The 18,275-nt window shown below is 39.7% G+C and overlaps 1 protein-coding gene across 5 annotated transcripts in view; it reads left to right on the top strand.

Annotated features, from left to right (window-relative positions):
- The window catches only part of GRIA4 (glutamate ionotropic receptor AMPA type subunit 4), a 231,302-nt gene that overhangs the window by 186,990 nt on the left and 26,037 nt on the right, over nt 1–18,275 (top strand). For all 5 annotated transcript variants that reach the window (XM_064441286.1, XM_064441287.1, XM_064441289.1 and 2 more), the window contains exon 13: nt 2,275–2,522. In XM_064441286.1, coding sequence (XP_064297356.1) covers nt 2,275–2,522 — 248 coding nt within the window. The remainder of the gene's footprint in view (nt 1–2,274; nt 2,523–18,275) is intronic.

Below are 18,275 nucleotides of genomic sequence, written 5' to 3'. Positions count from 1 at the left end.
CAACATAAAGAAAAAGAAGGCTTTGATACTCTTAGCTATTTACTTGTTTCCTGGCTTGGACACAGTGAGAGTTGCATTTTCTGAGCAGCTTGCTCAAGAGGAAAAGAACTTGGTTGTAGCAGTCCTACTCAGAAAAGCCTTAAATGAAAATTATCCTAGCCTGGATGACTGCAGGGGAGAGCTGCAATGTTTCCTCACATGATAATAAGGAATATCTGTTGGTTCACTCTTCAGTTTTCTCTCTGGGTTGACAAATAGAAATTGAATGTTAACAAATGAAAGCTTGGGAGAGAAAATGTTCTTACATAGCAGATGTCTTGTTAGACTTGTCATAATTTTTTGTCTCTTGATGGGCAAAGGAAACTAGAACCTAAAAAAATAGATTTAAATGCAACCTTTTGCAAATGATATAGAACATTATTTCCTCTTACTAATAGAGCTATTTTATGTGTGGCGTGTTTTTAGTTTTGAAGGAAAATGACCTATTAAATGTTTATTTTATAAAGAATCTGATTATATGGATGTTAAGATGTAAAGAATGATTGGAAGTGAAGGCAAAGGCAAGTAAATATTCTTGAAATGATGCCTGATTCATTACTGCAACTCTTCCATTTTTTTTTTCTTTCTGTAACTTTAAATCACGAAATTACATCAGCATAAAGCAAAACGAATACATGGGTGGCTTAGCTTACGCTCTGCTCTCAGCCGCTATTATGTGAGTGGAAAGTAGCTGTCACTACAGTGGAAAGAGAGGGTGACAAGGCAGGATGTGATTACGGACATGCACAGCTGTTGTTAATTTAAATTTTACTATATTTGACAAAAAGATAAAATGATGCATACAGACAAGCTTAAAAAGCATGGATAATTTATCGTGTTCTGTTATATGGTATTTTTAGTGAGCATTTCTGGTTAAATGCCGCTTACTTTCAAGTTAGACCAATCCTTTAGTAACTGGTAAAAAGAAGTGCTTCAGGGAAATTACTCTTACCTATACAAAGGCTCAACTTAAGGCTTTTAAAAGCCATTGTCAATTTAAACAATACCTAGATTATAGGATTTGATATTTGTTTAATATTCTAAGGCCCTTTGTTTTGGTGCTTTAAAATAATGAATATTTTCCTGGAGTGCTCAGCATAGTACATAGGCCAAATCTTGCTTAGCTAGAAACTTGTATTGACTCAAATAAAAGCTGACATGAGCATTGTGTTAAAAAGTCCTTTTTGCAGCATGCATAAGAGTAGACAAGTGCCATCTGTTATTAAATTAAAACACTGTATAGCGTTCAGCTGATGCAGTGCTGGTTTGCATGTATGTTGCTGGAGGAAGCAAAGGAGTTGAATTAATCTAACGACCATGGGAAGCTTCTCAGCCTGACAGCATTTCTTTCCTTCTTTCTCTCCTTCCTTCCTTCCAATTAAAATTTTAATTTGTTTTTCTTTATTATTAAGTTTTATTTTTGCCTAAGTTTTTACTTGTGGTAACACCATGCATTCCCAGACAGGAAAAGTTCCAACTAATGCACTCTAAGCCACGAATTCTTGTACATTCTTTGAGCAAGCATATTTCTTACTCAAGTACTTGCAGGATCAGAGTCTTTAAAATAAATCCACTGATACTGCAGTTCTAAAAATGTACCTAATACATCTTTAAGACAAAAGCTTAGGGCATTTTATTTCCTTTAATAGCATATTTGGTCCAATTTGCTATTTCCATCTTTTTTGTGAATGATGTCTTGAAATGTGCAGCCTTTCTGAATGTAAATTGAATGAATTCTGGATTATGAATGTTGAAAGCAGAAATCTCACTTAAGCTATTGTGGTTTTGACGGTGTGAGAAGTGTGCGTTAGGGCTGAAAAATGCTTCAAGGTTCAGCTCAGTATTTATGGGGAGATTATTTTGTTGTTTCTCTTTCCCATAGAGGTCTTTTGTAGATACCCATTTCATATATAATTTCCTAAAACACACTTTACAAGACTTCGTGTGAACTGCCTTCATCTAATAGTAAATTCAGGTCTTAGCTTTACAGTTACTTTATTGTGACTGCTAGAGGCTAACTGGGCCTAAAAATAATACCTGATTTTATAGGATTCATATTGTTATTTCTTGTTTCTTTTAAAATAATCACAGAATTCAAAGAAAATCCTTATCCAAGTATGATTTTCCCAACCCCAGTTGTTTGAAATATTAAGTATGATTGATTTAATTTTGAACAGTGCCATTCTGAAATGTTGCGATATTCTTTCATTCTAACTTCTTTTTAATTTTCTCCAGAGATCAAAAATAGCAGTGTATGAAAAGATGTGGACCTACATGAAATCAGCAGAGCCATCAGTGTTCACTAGGACTACTGCAGAGGGAGTAGCTCGTGTCCGCAAATCCAAGGGCAAGTTTGCCTTCCTGCTGGAGTCCACCATGAATGAATACATTGAGCAACGAAAGCCATGTGACACCATGAAAGTGGGAGGAAATCTGGATTCGAAAGGCTATGGCGTAGCCACACCGAAGGGTTCTCCATTAAGGTGGGTGGAATAGTATAACAATATAAAATGTGTTGTTATAGTATTCCACCTTCCCTGATGTCCCTGATATAGCTCTTTTTGTTTTGTGTGTGAACATGGTATGTTATTTTTCTTTTCTTCCATTTCATATTTTTTTGGTCAACAAAGGTAACCATTTCTAATTGCAATATGGATTTAGCAGCTATAGTTGGCATATCTTTCAAGGCCATATAAAAACCAAACTGGTTGAACACTAGCTACCTGAAGTCAGCCTCGATAGAATTAACATCAGCTATTCTATTTCATCAGCTTTTTTTCACTAAATTCAGCCCTTTGTAGCAGTATTATGCCTACATTATCTGCATCGGTATCTGCATCAATAGTATGCCTACATTTTATGTTTTGTTTATTGATCTTGGCTGCTGATTTCTGAATAAGAAGCTGCTTGTAACATCTTTCTTCAAATGTCATCACTTAGAGGCAATTAGTCCTTCATTAAAGTAAGTTTATTAAAGCACCTTCTTATTTAGAAAAAAAGAAGTTTGTGTTTCTAGCATTATGCATTTCAGTACTGCCTTCAAACTCACCGGTACTTTCTTTTTCATGGTATCAGATGCATTCGGTCAAGCAGGAGAGTTTTTGATTCACAGGCAGAAAATCATTTGCATTTCATTCAAATTGTCAGGGAAACAAAAGTGAAGGTACTAGTTCTGTGTTAAAATTGGCAGTATTTACTATTGTGTTGTATTTAATGTTTAAGACAAACAAAACTTGCCACCTTCCTCCTTTTGCTTTCTTCAAAGCAAAAGAGCAAGTAGTGGATTGAGGGAGTGTGGCCTGTGGAGTCTTACAGTGATAGGGGCATGCGAGAAGGGGAGAGGGAATGGCCCACAGAGCAACCAGCACCCCACTGCTCAGATTTCACCCATGTGCTCATGATAAGGGGTACAACAGGCTCTGATGAAATAGATTCACCAAGGAGATGAAGTGAGAAGAGCTGCAAGTGCAGATGGAGCCATAGCTCTGTGCAGGAAACAGCTAAGGAGGTACCTGTCTACATACGTGACCACAGGGGAGACGAAATTACCACTATGCAGATAACTAGCCCTAACTCATCAGTGTAACCTGCACATGATACCACAAACCTCAATAACCTTAACTGTAGCAGCAAAAGAAAATTTGTATGTGCAGGGGAAAATCAGGCCAGTGATTTAATACAACTTTTTGGTCCTCTCAGTACCTCTCAGATTTAAAAACTGTCACCTTCACCACTGAATAAAACAGTAAGAGAATATAAGTGGGTGAGAGAGGGAAAATAATTAAAAAAAAAAAATTAATTGTAAAGAAAAACATGTCCAGAACTCCTGGGGTTGTTAAAGGTAGAAGGCAGCAGATAATAGGAGAGGCTGATCTATTATCTGGGTCTGTTTTCAAAGCACTTAGTATTTATTTTATATTTCTAATAGATTGCTATCTCCTTCTCAGTGTTTCAGATGACCTAGAAGTGGTAGGCAGCACTGCAGTTTAGTGGAACTGCTTTCCCATAGTAAAGAAGGGCCACTGCTGACAGTCATGCTTTACTATGCCAAACCTAGGGCAAACTTGTTAGGAATCACTTTAGCTGCTGTCATATATATCCTAGCAGTGGACTGTTTGCTCTAAGTATGCTTTATGGTGCGCTTTAGTCCCTCTCACTCTTTTCTGCAGAGTATCCAACACCAAGAGACAGCCTGTTACAATGAGCACTAGTAGCCAGTGGAGGTTGGTTTGTGTCAAGTCTGGGCTTATTGCAGGTTTGTTCCGTGGGCTAGATAAAAATATCTAGGAGTAACGGGGCTAAGGCATAACACAGTTAGACTTCAAAGGAAGAGGGCCTAGTAAGAGAGTTTAATAATGGAGAGGAAGAGCACAACCTTGATTGTAAGGATCAAGTGTGAAATCCTGGTTCCATCCCAGCTAAAGACTAAGCTCCCACATGTTTCAGTGAGGCCATGGTTTGGTCTAGCTGGGGGTCAGCAACTGTCATTAGGGTGATTTGATCAACAGCATTTAGTTCTTCACATCCTACCTTCAAACGTTTTTCAAAAAGGGGATATGGGGAATCCTACCCAACCTGAAAATCAGACCAAATCTTCTTTCAAGCTGTCTCGACTGGCTGTCAACGTCCATGCCTTTCCCAAGCCTTTCTTTCACATGTGCTAAGCTGCTTGTTCTCCTGCTGCACCCCATTCCCTCTCCAGCCCCAGTGACAAACCTCAGGCAACACATCAGTGCTGCTTACCTATTAAAAACATTAAGCAACACACTTAATGTTCTGGACAAAAATAAAGAACAAGCAACACCTCACATTTATACCACCTCTTCCGTGTACGTCTATAGATAGTACTGCTTACTGAAGAAGGGAAAAGCTTCCTACCCCGGTGCTTTTGAATAGAAAAGACTCAGCCATAAATTTAAACTGCATGCTTCAGTATTTTCTGAATTGTTTGAAATTGTAGAATATGGTGGTTTTGCTATTTTGACTGCATCCCACATGGCAGTGTTTTCGTTACTGATCAGATGACTGCACAGATAACTGCAAATATTGAACATGCAGTTTGAAGTCCATGAAGGGCAGACTAGCTAAGCTCGTTACATAAATTAGTCAAAAGACATAATTTGCTATGGGAATTGTAAATTCTGTATTTTAATTCATGATCATAATTTCCTATTTGAGTTATGTGTAGACCACAAATTACTCAATGTAGTTCACAAATAATTGCAAGTAGCATATAATGTTAAATATCAGTACCCTATTCTTGGTCTGTTCAGGACTAGGGAAAAATATCGATTTTTTCAAATTAATTTTTTTAACAAATTATTCACTAAACTCTTTGAGCACCTATTTCACTAGAGATATTTTAGTCTTAATGATTATAAATCAGGTTTTTTTTCACTGAAAGCATAGTAACAGCTGCATAAAATTGATCCAGTGTATGGAGAGCCAGACCATACATTTTCACACATCGAACACTGACAGAAAGTGGGGTAATCTAAATCAGACTTCTTCCCGTAGTGTAGGACTAGCGATGGTTCCCTGCCATCACATCACCAGGCTCATGTTCATTACAGAGCACATACCCATCACTTCAGTCATGCGGATGAAATCCACCTGTCAGAGCAATCCAGGGACTGGTCTCTCTTGCTCATGACCCTACACGTGAGTAGGGTAGTGGATTTTAATTTGAAACTCTTCCTTACTGGATTCCATGCTATGCTCCTGCAGTGTTCAACCAGTACCTATCGGCTAATTGGAATGATTTGTTCTCAGTGCTGGTGCAGTATTAGACTTCGTGCATATCACTGGATGGAAGAGAATGGGAAATGCTTGATGTGTGTTTCTTTTATGCCCACTGGGCAGAACTATGTTACACATCATGTGTGTCTCCTTCCTTCCTTCCTTTTCAGTGATATTCATTTCTATATTATGTTGTAAAAAACTGACATATTTGAGAAGGAACATGGGATTGAGGGCAAAGGCTCTCATCACAACAAAGACTGAGTTTCTCTCATGACACTACCCAGCTGTCCTTACTGTTTCCTCCTCCTACCACGGTAGGTATCCTGCCAAAACTACTGTGTAGTAATCAGTGTGAATTAATGAGTTTTTTTCTTCAAAGGTGGTATTTTCAAAGGTGGTTAAGAGAGTGCTGCTTGTCTGCTTAGCAAGACCTGCCTTTTTAAATGTGTTGTCGTTAGAAGACATTCTCGTGGCCAGACATCTGGCCTTGTGGATACCCCCGGCTCATCTGCCTTGCCACTTGCAGTTAGCTGTGTTTCTAGAGGGCAACACCTGGAGATCTTGTACAATGCAAATCCTATGCCTTGCATGCTTCTGCTTTTCTGTTTTAGATATGTAGGCATCATAAACAAGTTCAAATAGTGATGAACATGAAACAGTTCTCCACTCTCCGCAGAGGTAATGAAAAAGGAGGTAGGGGCAATATTGTCTTCAAGGTACGCTAAAAGCGTTTTCTACTTTTTGTACCTTGAAGCTGTTTAAAATGCAAAGTTGCATGACAGGTTGAGCTAAAAAATCAGGAGTTGTTGTCATTGTTTATGTGACTGTTTCACCTAAGGACTTTTGGCTGTCCTGTCCTGCAGCTGACAGTATGCAGCCTGGATGAGTGAAACCTGCTCATTTCACGAGTGTCTGGTGACACGCTTTGGGTGTCACTGAAAGTGGCAGGATTAGATCTAGCCAAATAATAAAAACTATTGTGAATAGATATGTTGATGTGTTTTAGAGACTGGTGATGGCTGTTCACCAGCCTGATGAAATCCAGAGCTATATTATGGCTAATCTTTATAGAATCTGGGTTTCTATATTTCATTATTCAAGTGTCTATTCTCTGTATGCAGTAAAGAGGTAACTCCAGTTTGACTTTAGGAGAAATTGTTTAAGGTCTATGGAGGAAGGGAAAGGGTCCACATGGTGATATCTACTGGTTCCTTGCAGTGTGGCAGCTGGTGACCTGAACTGGCTCTTTACACTGGTTAAGAGTCAGTTCTTTATCCATTCTTTACTGTGTTTGTGTTAACATGAGGTGGGAAATGTGGGAAGTTCATCAGTGAAGCAGGTGATGTGGATGTAGTTTTCTGATTATTCTAGCAAGTTTTGTGAAGTTCAAAGTACAACGTGAGTGAAGCTTTGGATTTTAGTTTCCATCCCTTGCGAGGGAAGAGTGCCCTGGAGAGTGCTTGATGTGCAAAAGGCATCTCAACAGTGCCCTGTCAACATCTTATGGATTCTCCTGTTTTATGTAATTGTTCAATATCTGAAAGAGATTTACGCTAGAAGTGAGGTATCTGTGGTGGAGGGAACTTTTTCTGACACAGCCAGTGAGTTTATGTGAATAAGGTAAAGATCTGTTACAAAGGGAGTCTCTCTGTGCAAGGGCTTTATAAACCACCATCTTGATCTCAGTGACTTCAGCTTGTTTTCTTGAGGTAGATCTCTAAAATTGCCATTCTTTCATTGCTTCATTTCAGTGTTGTACTACAGCTGACTGTTACCTTTGCTTTTCAAGGATATCTCCAGTATGGTCCCTTAATTAGAAATGTGTTGAAGGAAAACTTATTTGGGTAATGCACGCACATTAATACAAAATATTAGCAGACCTTGCATAGATGGGATATTCCCTGTTCATTTTTTTTAATGTTTTTTTCATTGACCTGCAACAAGCTTGGGAAAATAAGGGTAAATTTGGTAGTATAATTTCTTCCAAGGGGACCATTAGCCTTTTTATCAAGTTCTGTCCTTGATGTTTTTGGAGACCAGACTATAAGAAGCTAATTGTGGAAGGAATTCCTAGATCATCTTTCACTGTCAAAGCTGTTTATTTTGAACTTAATACATTACGCTGAGATATATCCCAGTTCTCTTTTTACCCTGGTTTTGTAGATGAGTGAATTGAGAATTAACACGATGATCTGTTGGAAAAAAATCATAGCCATTACTCAGTAGTCACCTGCAAGGATAGGTAAAAAATATTCTGCCAAAACTTCTTGCATTCTCTCGTTTCTTATGATGTCTATAAAACTGGAACTGTGTGTACAAAAAAGGGCTATGATGTTCACAGATTCCCTCCAAGTAAGAGGAAAACTAGGAAAGAATGTTTGAGCTGACCACCCAAATTACTGACAGAGTCAAAATTTATTTACTATAGAGGAGTTCTTTCACTAGTGTTTTTCAAAGGTTTTGTAATGTAGAAATTCATGGATCTTCACAAAAATAGAATTTTCCCATGAGTAAAGTTTCCCTGTGAAAATTGTGTTGCATCATCAAGTAAGCATTTCCCTGGACCACTCTTCACTGTACCCAATATTGTTCAGTTTTCAAAGGACTTCATAGATTTCTTTATTTTTTAACCAATACCATTGACATAGCTATTCCAGCATGTGGTCTTTCTATGCATCTGGGCTGCATTGTTTACTCGATGGTGTGGTCCTGTTTCTAGAAAGGTACAAAAATAAGCAAAGGTATTGTACGCTTGAGTCACCGTCATGGTGAGGTCTGTGCCCTGTGTGCTTTTGAGCGTTGTTCTGGCAATTCAGAGAGAAGAATGGGTATTTCCTCTGCTGGCTAGCTGTCCTCCAGCTGGCAGCACTGTCATCCAAAGACCTCCCCTGATAATTCTGAAGACAAGCGACCTTCACAGTGAGTAGAGATGCAGAGGAAGCAGGCTCGATTTTTCTCACATTTCTCTTCTGCCAGAATGGCTGGTCTTGCCCATAATCAGTGTATTATTCATAGAGGCAATCATTTCAGCAAAGCACTGAAGGAGCTAGAAACTGATGTTATTTATGTTTGATGTAGAGAAAATACAGAGACAACCAGTGAATAATGGAAGTTTGAGGATAAAATGAGTGATGTGAAATTACTGAGTTTGAACGTTATTCTTTTAAAGCAAGGGGCAGTGGGGAAAACAAAAATCCCTGCATAGGTATAGGGTGGTCTGTTGCTATTTACAAGACCAGGATTTTAGTCAGGAGTTTCACTTGCCAAGATTTTACAAGGTCATTTCTTTCTGTGATAAAAAATTATTTGAAAACTAGAACGTTATCTATAACATTTTACACATATTGTAAACATTATCCTGTTTGACTCATGGTGTAGATCATACTGTATGAATTTGCATAATATTCTTCCCTTCACTTTAGGCATAACAAGGCTTGTATTACCACCCCATTACCCATTCAGTGTCAGAGCCTATGGCCTGGCTATTTCTCAAGCAGGTCAGATCCTTCGGAGCTCATTGAGTTTTCCGTCAACTAAAAATAACATTTACTAGATAAAAAGGCAGAGAGTGAGCCACTGCTTAGCAAGGAATGTAAAAGTCACAAGTCAAAAGAAATTCAGTGAAGGGAAAGCCTGGCAATGAATGTTAGCAAGTTGTTCTTTCAGCTGAGCCTGGGAGGCATTATTTCTGTCTGAAAACAGAATATCTGCTTTAAAAGTAAAAACAAAGCCTTGAGAACAGGGATCAGAATTCCAGCTTGCTCTGTTCCCTAGTGATGCCTATTGGGTTCATTTTATAATTTTTAACCAAGATAAGGATGTTCCCCATGCAAAAGGAGTGCAATAAAAAAAGGAGGAAAATTTGATGATGGCTGGTGAACTCCATTGCAAGACGTATGTGCAAATGTATTTAGGCGAAATCTTCTACTTGGAGTTTTGCCCTTTCTTGCAATTTTTACATATAGAGGCAGGAATTTCTAATAATCCTCACTTAAGTCACCAAATTCCAGTGAAAAGCATTGCTATTGAGAAGGTTTCTGATATCTCTAACTTTAGAGAAAACAACTCATTAGTGTCCATGATGCTGCACTCACTGAATTTTCTCTGTCCTGCCAAAAAATAATTAAAAAATCAATATATCTTTCAAGTACTTCAAAGAGCCATCTCTGATCGACCTTGTTCCACAGAGCCTATTTCTTCATTGCCACCTGCAGGAAGTTTCACCCTCAGACTTCGGGGGGCGATTCATGATAGAACAAAGCTCTCCATGGTCTGGAGGAGAGAGCGAAAGTCACTGGGCTTTGTTCTGTTGCCACTTCTCTTTTCCTCCACCACGAATGATATCAGAAGGCACTGACGGAAGGCAAAGCTCTTCCAAGAAGCCCAGCTCCCATTTTGGTCACACAGTCACATTCTGGTACCTCTCTGCTAATATCATCCTGCTCCTTAACTCCAGGGAAGGTCCCAGGATTTTAGTGAGAACAGTTGTGAAACGAGGTGCTTCTGAGCAGGAGTGAAAGGACAGAGCATAGAAACAGCAATAAAACTATTGCTTAGAAAGGTAATTTTTTACTTAAACATTGCAATACCAATAGGTATTTTTAAATTAACAGCATAATGGGTATACAAGGTGAAACCACCATTCTGTTAAGCATTGGCTTAACACGACGAGGTTTGGGTTGTGTTTTTTTTCATTTTCCTCTTTTATGAGATATTTATACAAAAACTTTGTTGTTCTTATATTTAGTGATTACTAAAGGTGAAATTTCTGCTGTTGTATAGAGCATTGTTTGGGCTCATCCATGGTAGTCAGCACCAGGACAAGTTTTATAACAGGCTCATTTTCTACAGCCAGAAAGAAATCAAGGCATCCAAAAAAAATCACCGTTCTTTTTTTTGTTTTTCTGCTTCAGAAATATTTAAATGCTAACAGACTAGGAGTTTCACAATATCAAATCTGTCCAAATGAAATTTGTCAAGCTGTTCACTTCCCTGTCAGGTAAAAAAGGGCATATTTATAAGTATAACCAATGAACTTCCCTACAACTATCAGTGAAGACCGGAATCTCTCAGAAATACTGACACCATTTCTGTGCACGTGTCTTACCGACTTTCTGGAAGTTTGCCACCGTTTGATAAGCATTAATCCCCAGAGTAAGCCAGTGGGATACAAAAGCCTTATCATTGTTTCCAATCTATTGATCCTTCAGAGAACAAACTCTGTTTCTCGGCACTTCAGAAATAAATTTCTCTTGCCCTTTTCCCTGCCATTTCCCCAATCCCTCATAAAGTAGCTCAGCAGAGGGCAAGATGCAGCCCATTATACTGTAACAATGAAGCTCGTTATTATTGCTCTCTTTTCTTTTTTTTACAACTGTTTCAGTGTCAATTCCCAGGAAGCTGCTAGGCTTCAGAATATGTATTCATAAAGGGCACAATCCAGCTACCTTTTGAAATTGATGGTACAGTTCCGCCAAGTAAAAGGCCTATCCCACTAAGATAATAATTGTCCAGGTAAATTGTAGGTAGACTAAAGCAAGGGAGCAGGCCACTGAAAGGTATCTCAGCAGCTTGTAACAATACCTCTCTGTGGAACTGACATTTGGGGAACAAATAGCACCTGGAAAACAGTTGGCGATTAATCTGTGTGGTAGTTGCAAAACTGCCCACTTCCAAGTGACAGTGAGTACTAGATGGACTCCTCAGAGACACGAAATGCCATTTAGTCTTTATGCAGCCTTGGCTTTTGCGAGATATCCCAAACCAAAAGTAGGAAAAAAATTTACTTTCTTTTTTGTGGAATTTCTTTTAGCTGGGAACAGGATCTTAATCCAGCACGCTGTGCGATGGAGTAGGTGTTATAGCAGGAATGGACATCCCAGAACGAAAGGTGAAAATTATGCTAATGAAAAAAAAAAACACAAAACAAGATTCAGGAGGCCTGGGACTGACACCCAGCTCCAGCTCCCTGGGCAGTTTTAATACATCTTTTAAGCTATTGAATATATTAAAAGATATTTGGCATGACATCTCTAAAATGTGGCTGTCAGCCCACATCAGCAAGATGTTCCCAAGATGCTCAGGTTCCAGATAAAAATGGCCATATGTGCATCTCACTGAACAACACAAGTTTAAAAGATTGTGTGATAAAACGGTAACTTCTGGTTGATCAGTAGTTATTTGTCTGAACTGGTCTACCTGGTATGCGGTAGGAAGTAGGGTCAAAACTACTGCTCTTTTTCTCAACTTTGCTCAAGTTTTTCTGTATTTTTATAGCTAGAAGCCTTACTCCCATTTTCTGCCTGCCTTCCTCTGCTTACCATTCCAGTTAAATCACTGAATAAGAGCTTAAATCAAAGCTGAAGAAGGATTTAGCTCCTATTTAACCATATCTTTTAGCAAATCACATGATGCGGAACAATGCTGTGTGGTCTTTTGTTGAGTGAGACTCTAACAGGTTTAGGCAGGATTGACAGTTTTCTGTAGTCAAGGTTTGACCTACAATTTTTCCTGCCCTTTTTTAAAGCCAAAAGTGAACTGGACTCAAGTGGTCCAAGCCTGACCTGATACAGAGACCTATTTTATCGTTATGCTTCAGTTATTTCTTTCTACTCTAAAAGAACACATGAAAAGAATAATCTACCTCCAGCACCCAGAGAAAACAGAGATTTTTTTTTTTTCTCCGCCCCCCGCCCCGGCAGGCAGGAATAGCGTCTGTGCACAGGAAGATCCAGATCCCTTGTATCTTCCATTGCTAGCAGCAGGGACCACTGAGGCCTGCATGTGAGAGCAGCCCCAACATCTGGCAGCCCATCTGTTACCTCCAGAATACGCTTTCTGTGTAGGTAATTACACATGAGGCTTATTCTGATCTATTGCAACCATGTTTGTCGTAAGAGAGGCTTTTACATTTAGAATGAGACCTTTGGCTTCCTTGGTATGGATGTAAGGACCTGATTTTGCACACAGCAGTATGGAAATTCTTTTTACAGCATTTTACGCTGTGTTATTTTTGCGGTTCAGATCTATTTTGCATCTTAAGATTCTGAGTCTACAGAAAAACTCATAGAACCCAGTTGGAAATCTGCAAGTTATTTCCTATAGAAATCTCAATTTTTTCTAGATAAGTCAAATCGCCCAAATTTCAGGTGCCTAAATGCAAACGTTACTAGGCCATTTTTTAGATTTTTACATTTTCAACAAAATTTTTTAATTTGAAGGTTTCCACAAAAGCTTTTCATTGTTTGTAACACAAAACAATAAGAGCCAAGACATAGGCTGAGGCACATTTCTTTACTGATTCTAATTAAAAAGATTATGTCCTTTTGTGTGCAAAGCTGTGGGACCAGTCTACATTCAGATGCTCTGCACTTTCTAAGATCCAATGCTTTAGGTTTTAATCAGTGTATGCCACTATTTTAATTATATTCTAACTTTACCTACTAACAATTTTTTTCTTTAAAACCACATGAACATTTGACAACTAGTTCTGGTTGTGTAGTGTTTAAATAATGTAAACTCAGGCTATGAAAGTGTAGTTGAAAGTGAACAGAAAGTCATCACAGTTTCTTGAGGATTTAGGAATTGTTCCTATCACAGTTAAATAAGCAGGCTGCTACTTTTGGCATCTCGTTTAGATAGTGGGCCATTATCCAAGGCAGTTCCAATTAGAGTGCTTTTAGCTCATCCAATTTGTAGGCCACAAGGAAACATATTGTGGCATCAGATAAAATAATTGCAAACATTCAGATCACATCTAGAACACTGCATCTTTTTTTAGTCTCCTTATTCAAGAAGAACATCAATAAATTGAAGCAATTTCGGTGGAAGGTGATCAAGTTGGAGCTGGAGCTGGAGCACCTGCCCTGTGAGGAGGGGCTGAGGGAGCTGGGCTTGTTCAGCCTGGAGCAGAGATGGCTTGTGGGGGGGGGCTTAACAGCAACCCCTAGTGCCTATGGGAAGGTCTTCAAGGCAATGGAGCCAGGCTCTTCACAGCAGTACAGGGCAGGAAGGTAAGAGACAGTGGGCATAAACTGAAACGGAAGTTCAGACTGGATGTAGGGAGGAACTTTCTTCCCTGACTGCCTGAGGACAGTCTGACAGTGACACTGGTTGTGCAGTCTCCATCCTTGGAGGTTTTCATACCATGACTGGATGAAGCTCTGAGCAGCTTGGTCTGACGTCAGAGCCGACCCTTGTGTGAGCAGGAGGCTGCATGAGACACCTCCTGAAGTGCCTTCCAGACTGCTCTATGCTAGGATCCTTTTTTGACAATTCTGGATGTGAAAAGGACATCTTCAGACATCACATTCAATCTCCTGGAACTACAGGAGGATTTGGAAAGTTGTAGGAACTTACGGAGAGGGGTGTTTAAGTTTTTGCGTAGTAGAAGGTCTTCTCCCCAATTTGTACAAAAGCTGCTCTTGACTGCTAGGCTTTATTTATGATTTCTGTGGATCAAAAGTCAATCAGATTGTTCTCATTTAAATCCCATTCTTATGCTGGAAAAGTAAAAGAGAGTGAGAGTATCTGAATTCAAGTGAAATAAACGGCAGTGCTTTGTATGTCTGCTTTGCCATGGCAAAGCGAGCCCTTAATTTCCCAAGCAGCCTTATATATCTGCTGAGTGACTGCCAGCATGGACCTTTGTGGAACCCCTAAGAGTGGGGTCAAAAGGTAGAAGAGTTTTTTGTTACAAGAGTCAGACCACTCAGGTTGGCTGTCTCTCACTTTTGGCAGGGTATGCAGAAAAATTAGGAGCGTCTCATGGTTAAAGACTGAGTTGAGGGAATGTGCACAGAAGTTTAAGTTTAGTCTGCCTCTAGGAAGTTATTTCCATTGGGAGGCCAGAAGGATACATTCTCTATGAACACTTGCCTGAAAAGGCCTAAAGGTTTCTGAGCGGCAATGAAGTGTGGTTAACTGAGCATGAGGCTGGAAGTCATGTAGCACTGATGAGCTTAATTATGATCCTGCCCTTATTTCCTGTGACTCTTGGAGGAGGTCAGTTCACCTCCTGAATTCAGTTTTACCTTTACAAATTGAGAGTAATGACAATTGCCTATCAACCTCAGAGGGATAATGAAGATTAATAGCATAGTGTTTATTGTGTTGTGAATATTTAAAGTCCATTCCTACTTCAGATGTTTGTATGATTATTTCAAATCCATGGAGGTGTGTGCCTCAGAACAAACCCTGCAGTAGATTTCTCAGTGTCTTTGATCAAAGAAACTGTTTTGGAGTTAGAACAACCGGGATAATGCAACTTCAGGTAATGGTGTCTTAAACAGTCTATGGTCTATGACCACATGTTGTTCTCTCTTTCCTTTAGAAAGCAATAGCAGAAATCTCCATCACCAGTGGACCCTACTCCCTCCAGCTTTTTTTATTAAAAGTGGCATCTGGGCATGTGTTCAGGACAACAGCAATTGCATTAGTTGGATAACCGTATCCACTGCGGAGATTTATTAGTAACTTCCATCCCTTGTTTTCTCTATAGCCTGGCTGCTTCTGTTTGAAACATCACAAGCATGATTATTACTGTTTTCAAGTGACTGCGCTTGGTCTGACTGGTATGAATGCTGGTGTATTTGCATTTGCTGCTGTGTACGTGTCTCTACCAATGGTGGCAACGTTATATTGCTCGTTGCCAGAGGGATTGGATTGCCCTTGTCTGATAATTTCACCTGATCTTGGACGGATGTTCAGCTGGCCTGAGGGCATTTTAATTATCAGCACACTGGCTATTGGACCAACCATCTCATCTGGTTTCTGGCACCATTTATGTTTGTCTCGGCCTATCAGATCTCCCTCATTAACTTCTGTGGTAATATTCAGACAGAAAGTCCTAGGAACTCTTCCAGCTAATCCCCATTTTGGCTGCTGACCAAATAAGGCTTTATATGACACAACTGTAATTGCTTCATTTGTATGGTATTGATCTACCATTAGGCAAAACACAAGCCAGCATTTCACTAAGGCTCACGTTATGCAGTGTTATTTATTGTTTGCATTGCAGTTCCAGCTAGAGTTCCCACCTGGGGAAGGGACTTCTTGTTTTTTCTCTCAGTCTCTGCTTCTAATTAAAATAATGAACTTCAAAGTGCTTGTATTATAATTAGACCAAAGCTTAAGAAACCATCTCTTAGCGGGGATCTTTCCATTCATTGACTTCCTTCTAATACTTCTTTATGAAAAACAACAGTATGGAGTCACAAAGAAGCACAAAGAAGTTAAAGAAATCTCTCATACCTCTTCTCAGTCTAAGTTTAGATGTGACAACAGTGTATCAGCTGTGCAGCTCTTAGGAATTAGTGGCCTGCTTCTGGCAACAGTAAAAATCAAGCATCCATGCTGAGTTCTCAGTGTTACAGATGGCTTTTGACGTAGTGGCCACGTTACTGTAATACCTTTTCGGACACTGATGTCAGTGACTGAATTCCCTCATAAGCAAACTGCAGTTTTGCCATATAGCTTTCCCATGTGGAGTTGATCTCCTCACTAGGAAGAAGATAACGGATGATCTGACTGCTTGTATTACAGCACTTTCAATGCTGTACAGTACACTAATGGTATTTGGCTTTGCAGTCATTTCATGTTTCATTCTCATTAAGGTGAGACTGGGACTTGGTGGCTGAAAAGTCTAACCAGACAGGCAAAAGGCTGGTGCTCACTGGAAACAGCACCTAAAATAGTGGGTTTGGTTTCTAAAAAAAGAAATACAGAAATTAAATTGAATCTGGCCACTCCTCAAATTCCTGAGAAGAGTAATAGCAGTAAGATAATTTTTTTTCTAGTTGCAGCTGCTGAAGAGATGGCAGGAGGTTTTTTCTCTCACTGTGACTCTTGCCACAGATACCTATGCCTCTGTCACCCTGAGAGTGGTTAAATGCAACTCATTTTGTAAGACTTCTCTGAGGACATCTCAGAAACATTAGCTGGGACAAAGGACCTCTATCACCTTTTATGAAGCATCTTAAGCTGATGGTGAGGTAGTTTGTGAAAAAGGCGTGCACAGATGTTCAGCTGAGCATCCTTACTTGTAGAAGTCAATCCATTGTGACTCCTGATGTTTTTTTACCATTTCTTAATCTTAAACTTATATCTTAAACTAATCAGTTGCTGTTACGAGGTCTTGTTGCTTGCAAGGAAGAAAATGCATAAGGAGAAGAATAAGGAGAAGACCATGTCAAATAGAGTTCCCCTTATCCATCTTACCATTATATGTTCATAAAGGGTGAGATTCAGCCTGGCATAAATGAAAAATTGGAGCAGTCTGATAGTGCAATCTCTTTAAACGTTGCCAAATTTGAACCAGTCTCCAAAAATGACAGATGTGTTCAATATTGGATTAAGAAAGATCGTGGGTTTATTCTATTAGCTGCCCTGCAACCCACTGAATAGAACATATATTTATATAGCACATCGAGACATGGGGCTGGTTAGGAACCAGAAAACCCAGTTTTTGCAGTGAGTCCAACAGGATATTTTACTCTCCATGATTTGTCAGCAAGAGTCCTGACTGGCTTGGAGGTCACAGTAACATTTCTTCTGGGGATAGGTGATTCAGCCTAGCGCTGGGTCTTCCTGTGGATGAAAGCTGTGAAATGCTCTGTCCAAGGCATGATATTTCTGCCATTGCTGGGACATGTTGAATGGAGTGAAAAATTAGAAGCTGCTGAAACAGCTGCCACCTGCTTTGTGCTGGAAGATTTTGATGTAGTAAAATATTCCTCTGTGTAGGGTTGCCAGAGTTTGCGGTCTTAATAGGCTGTCTAGTAATCCATCAGTCATATCAAATGGATCGAGATGGATTTAAAGAAGGAACAACTTTCTAAGTTATAAGGGACCACACCCCGTTTCTATTCAATAAGCACTGAATTGCATGCAAAAGAGAGACCTTTTTCCTAGCCTCATTCTGGATTAAGATAGTCACTCCATGGCATTCAGACACATAAGCTTAAAATGCCTCACAAATATGGCTGGGATATTACGAAAAGAATTTAAACCTACTGGCCAACAACTGCACCGTTTGGGTTTTTCTTGAGGACTGAGTGGCATAAGGAGTCTCAATGACATGTGCCTGGATAACGTAACATAGTATCACTTAGAGGGACGTGCACTAATGCAGTCTGGGTAGGAGAGGAAGAGGGACAGCATGAGACCTGGTAGAGTTTCACTGCTGTGGCTCCCACTACAAGCCATTACTCCCTGTCTCTCAGCAGCACTAATCCAACACGGATGGAACCTCTGCCTGGCACTGACCCACGTCCTGTGCCCGCCGCGAAACCCCTACCTGTCCGTGCCAATGCTACCATTTTCTCTCAGCTGTGGGCCCCTAAATGTAGGAGTTACTGGAGACGCAGGTGAAACAGCATCCAACACCCTGCTGTGACGAAACCGTGAGCCGAGGTCTGCTTTGCCTAAGGTGCAGAAAGGCAAAAGGCTTTCTGCCAGCCATGCCAGAGGTGAATGTTAACCCATCTGAAAGCATT

The sequence above is a fragment of the Phalacrocorax carbo genome, chromosome 1 (assembly GCF_963921805.1).
Source record: "Phalacrocorax carbo chromosome 1, bPhaCar2.1, whole genome shotgun sequence".
Lineage (NCBI taxonomy): Eukaryota > Metazoa > Chordata > Aves > Suliformes > Phalacrocoracidae > Phalacrocorax > Phalacrocorax carbo.
The sequence above is the reverse complement of the archived record's forward strand: the minus strand, read 5'-3'. Positions and strand labels throughout refer to the sequence as shown.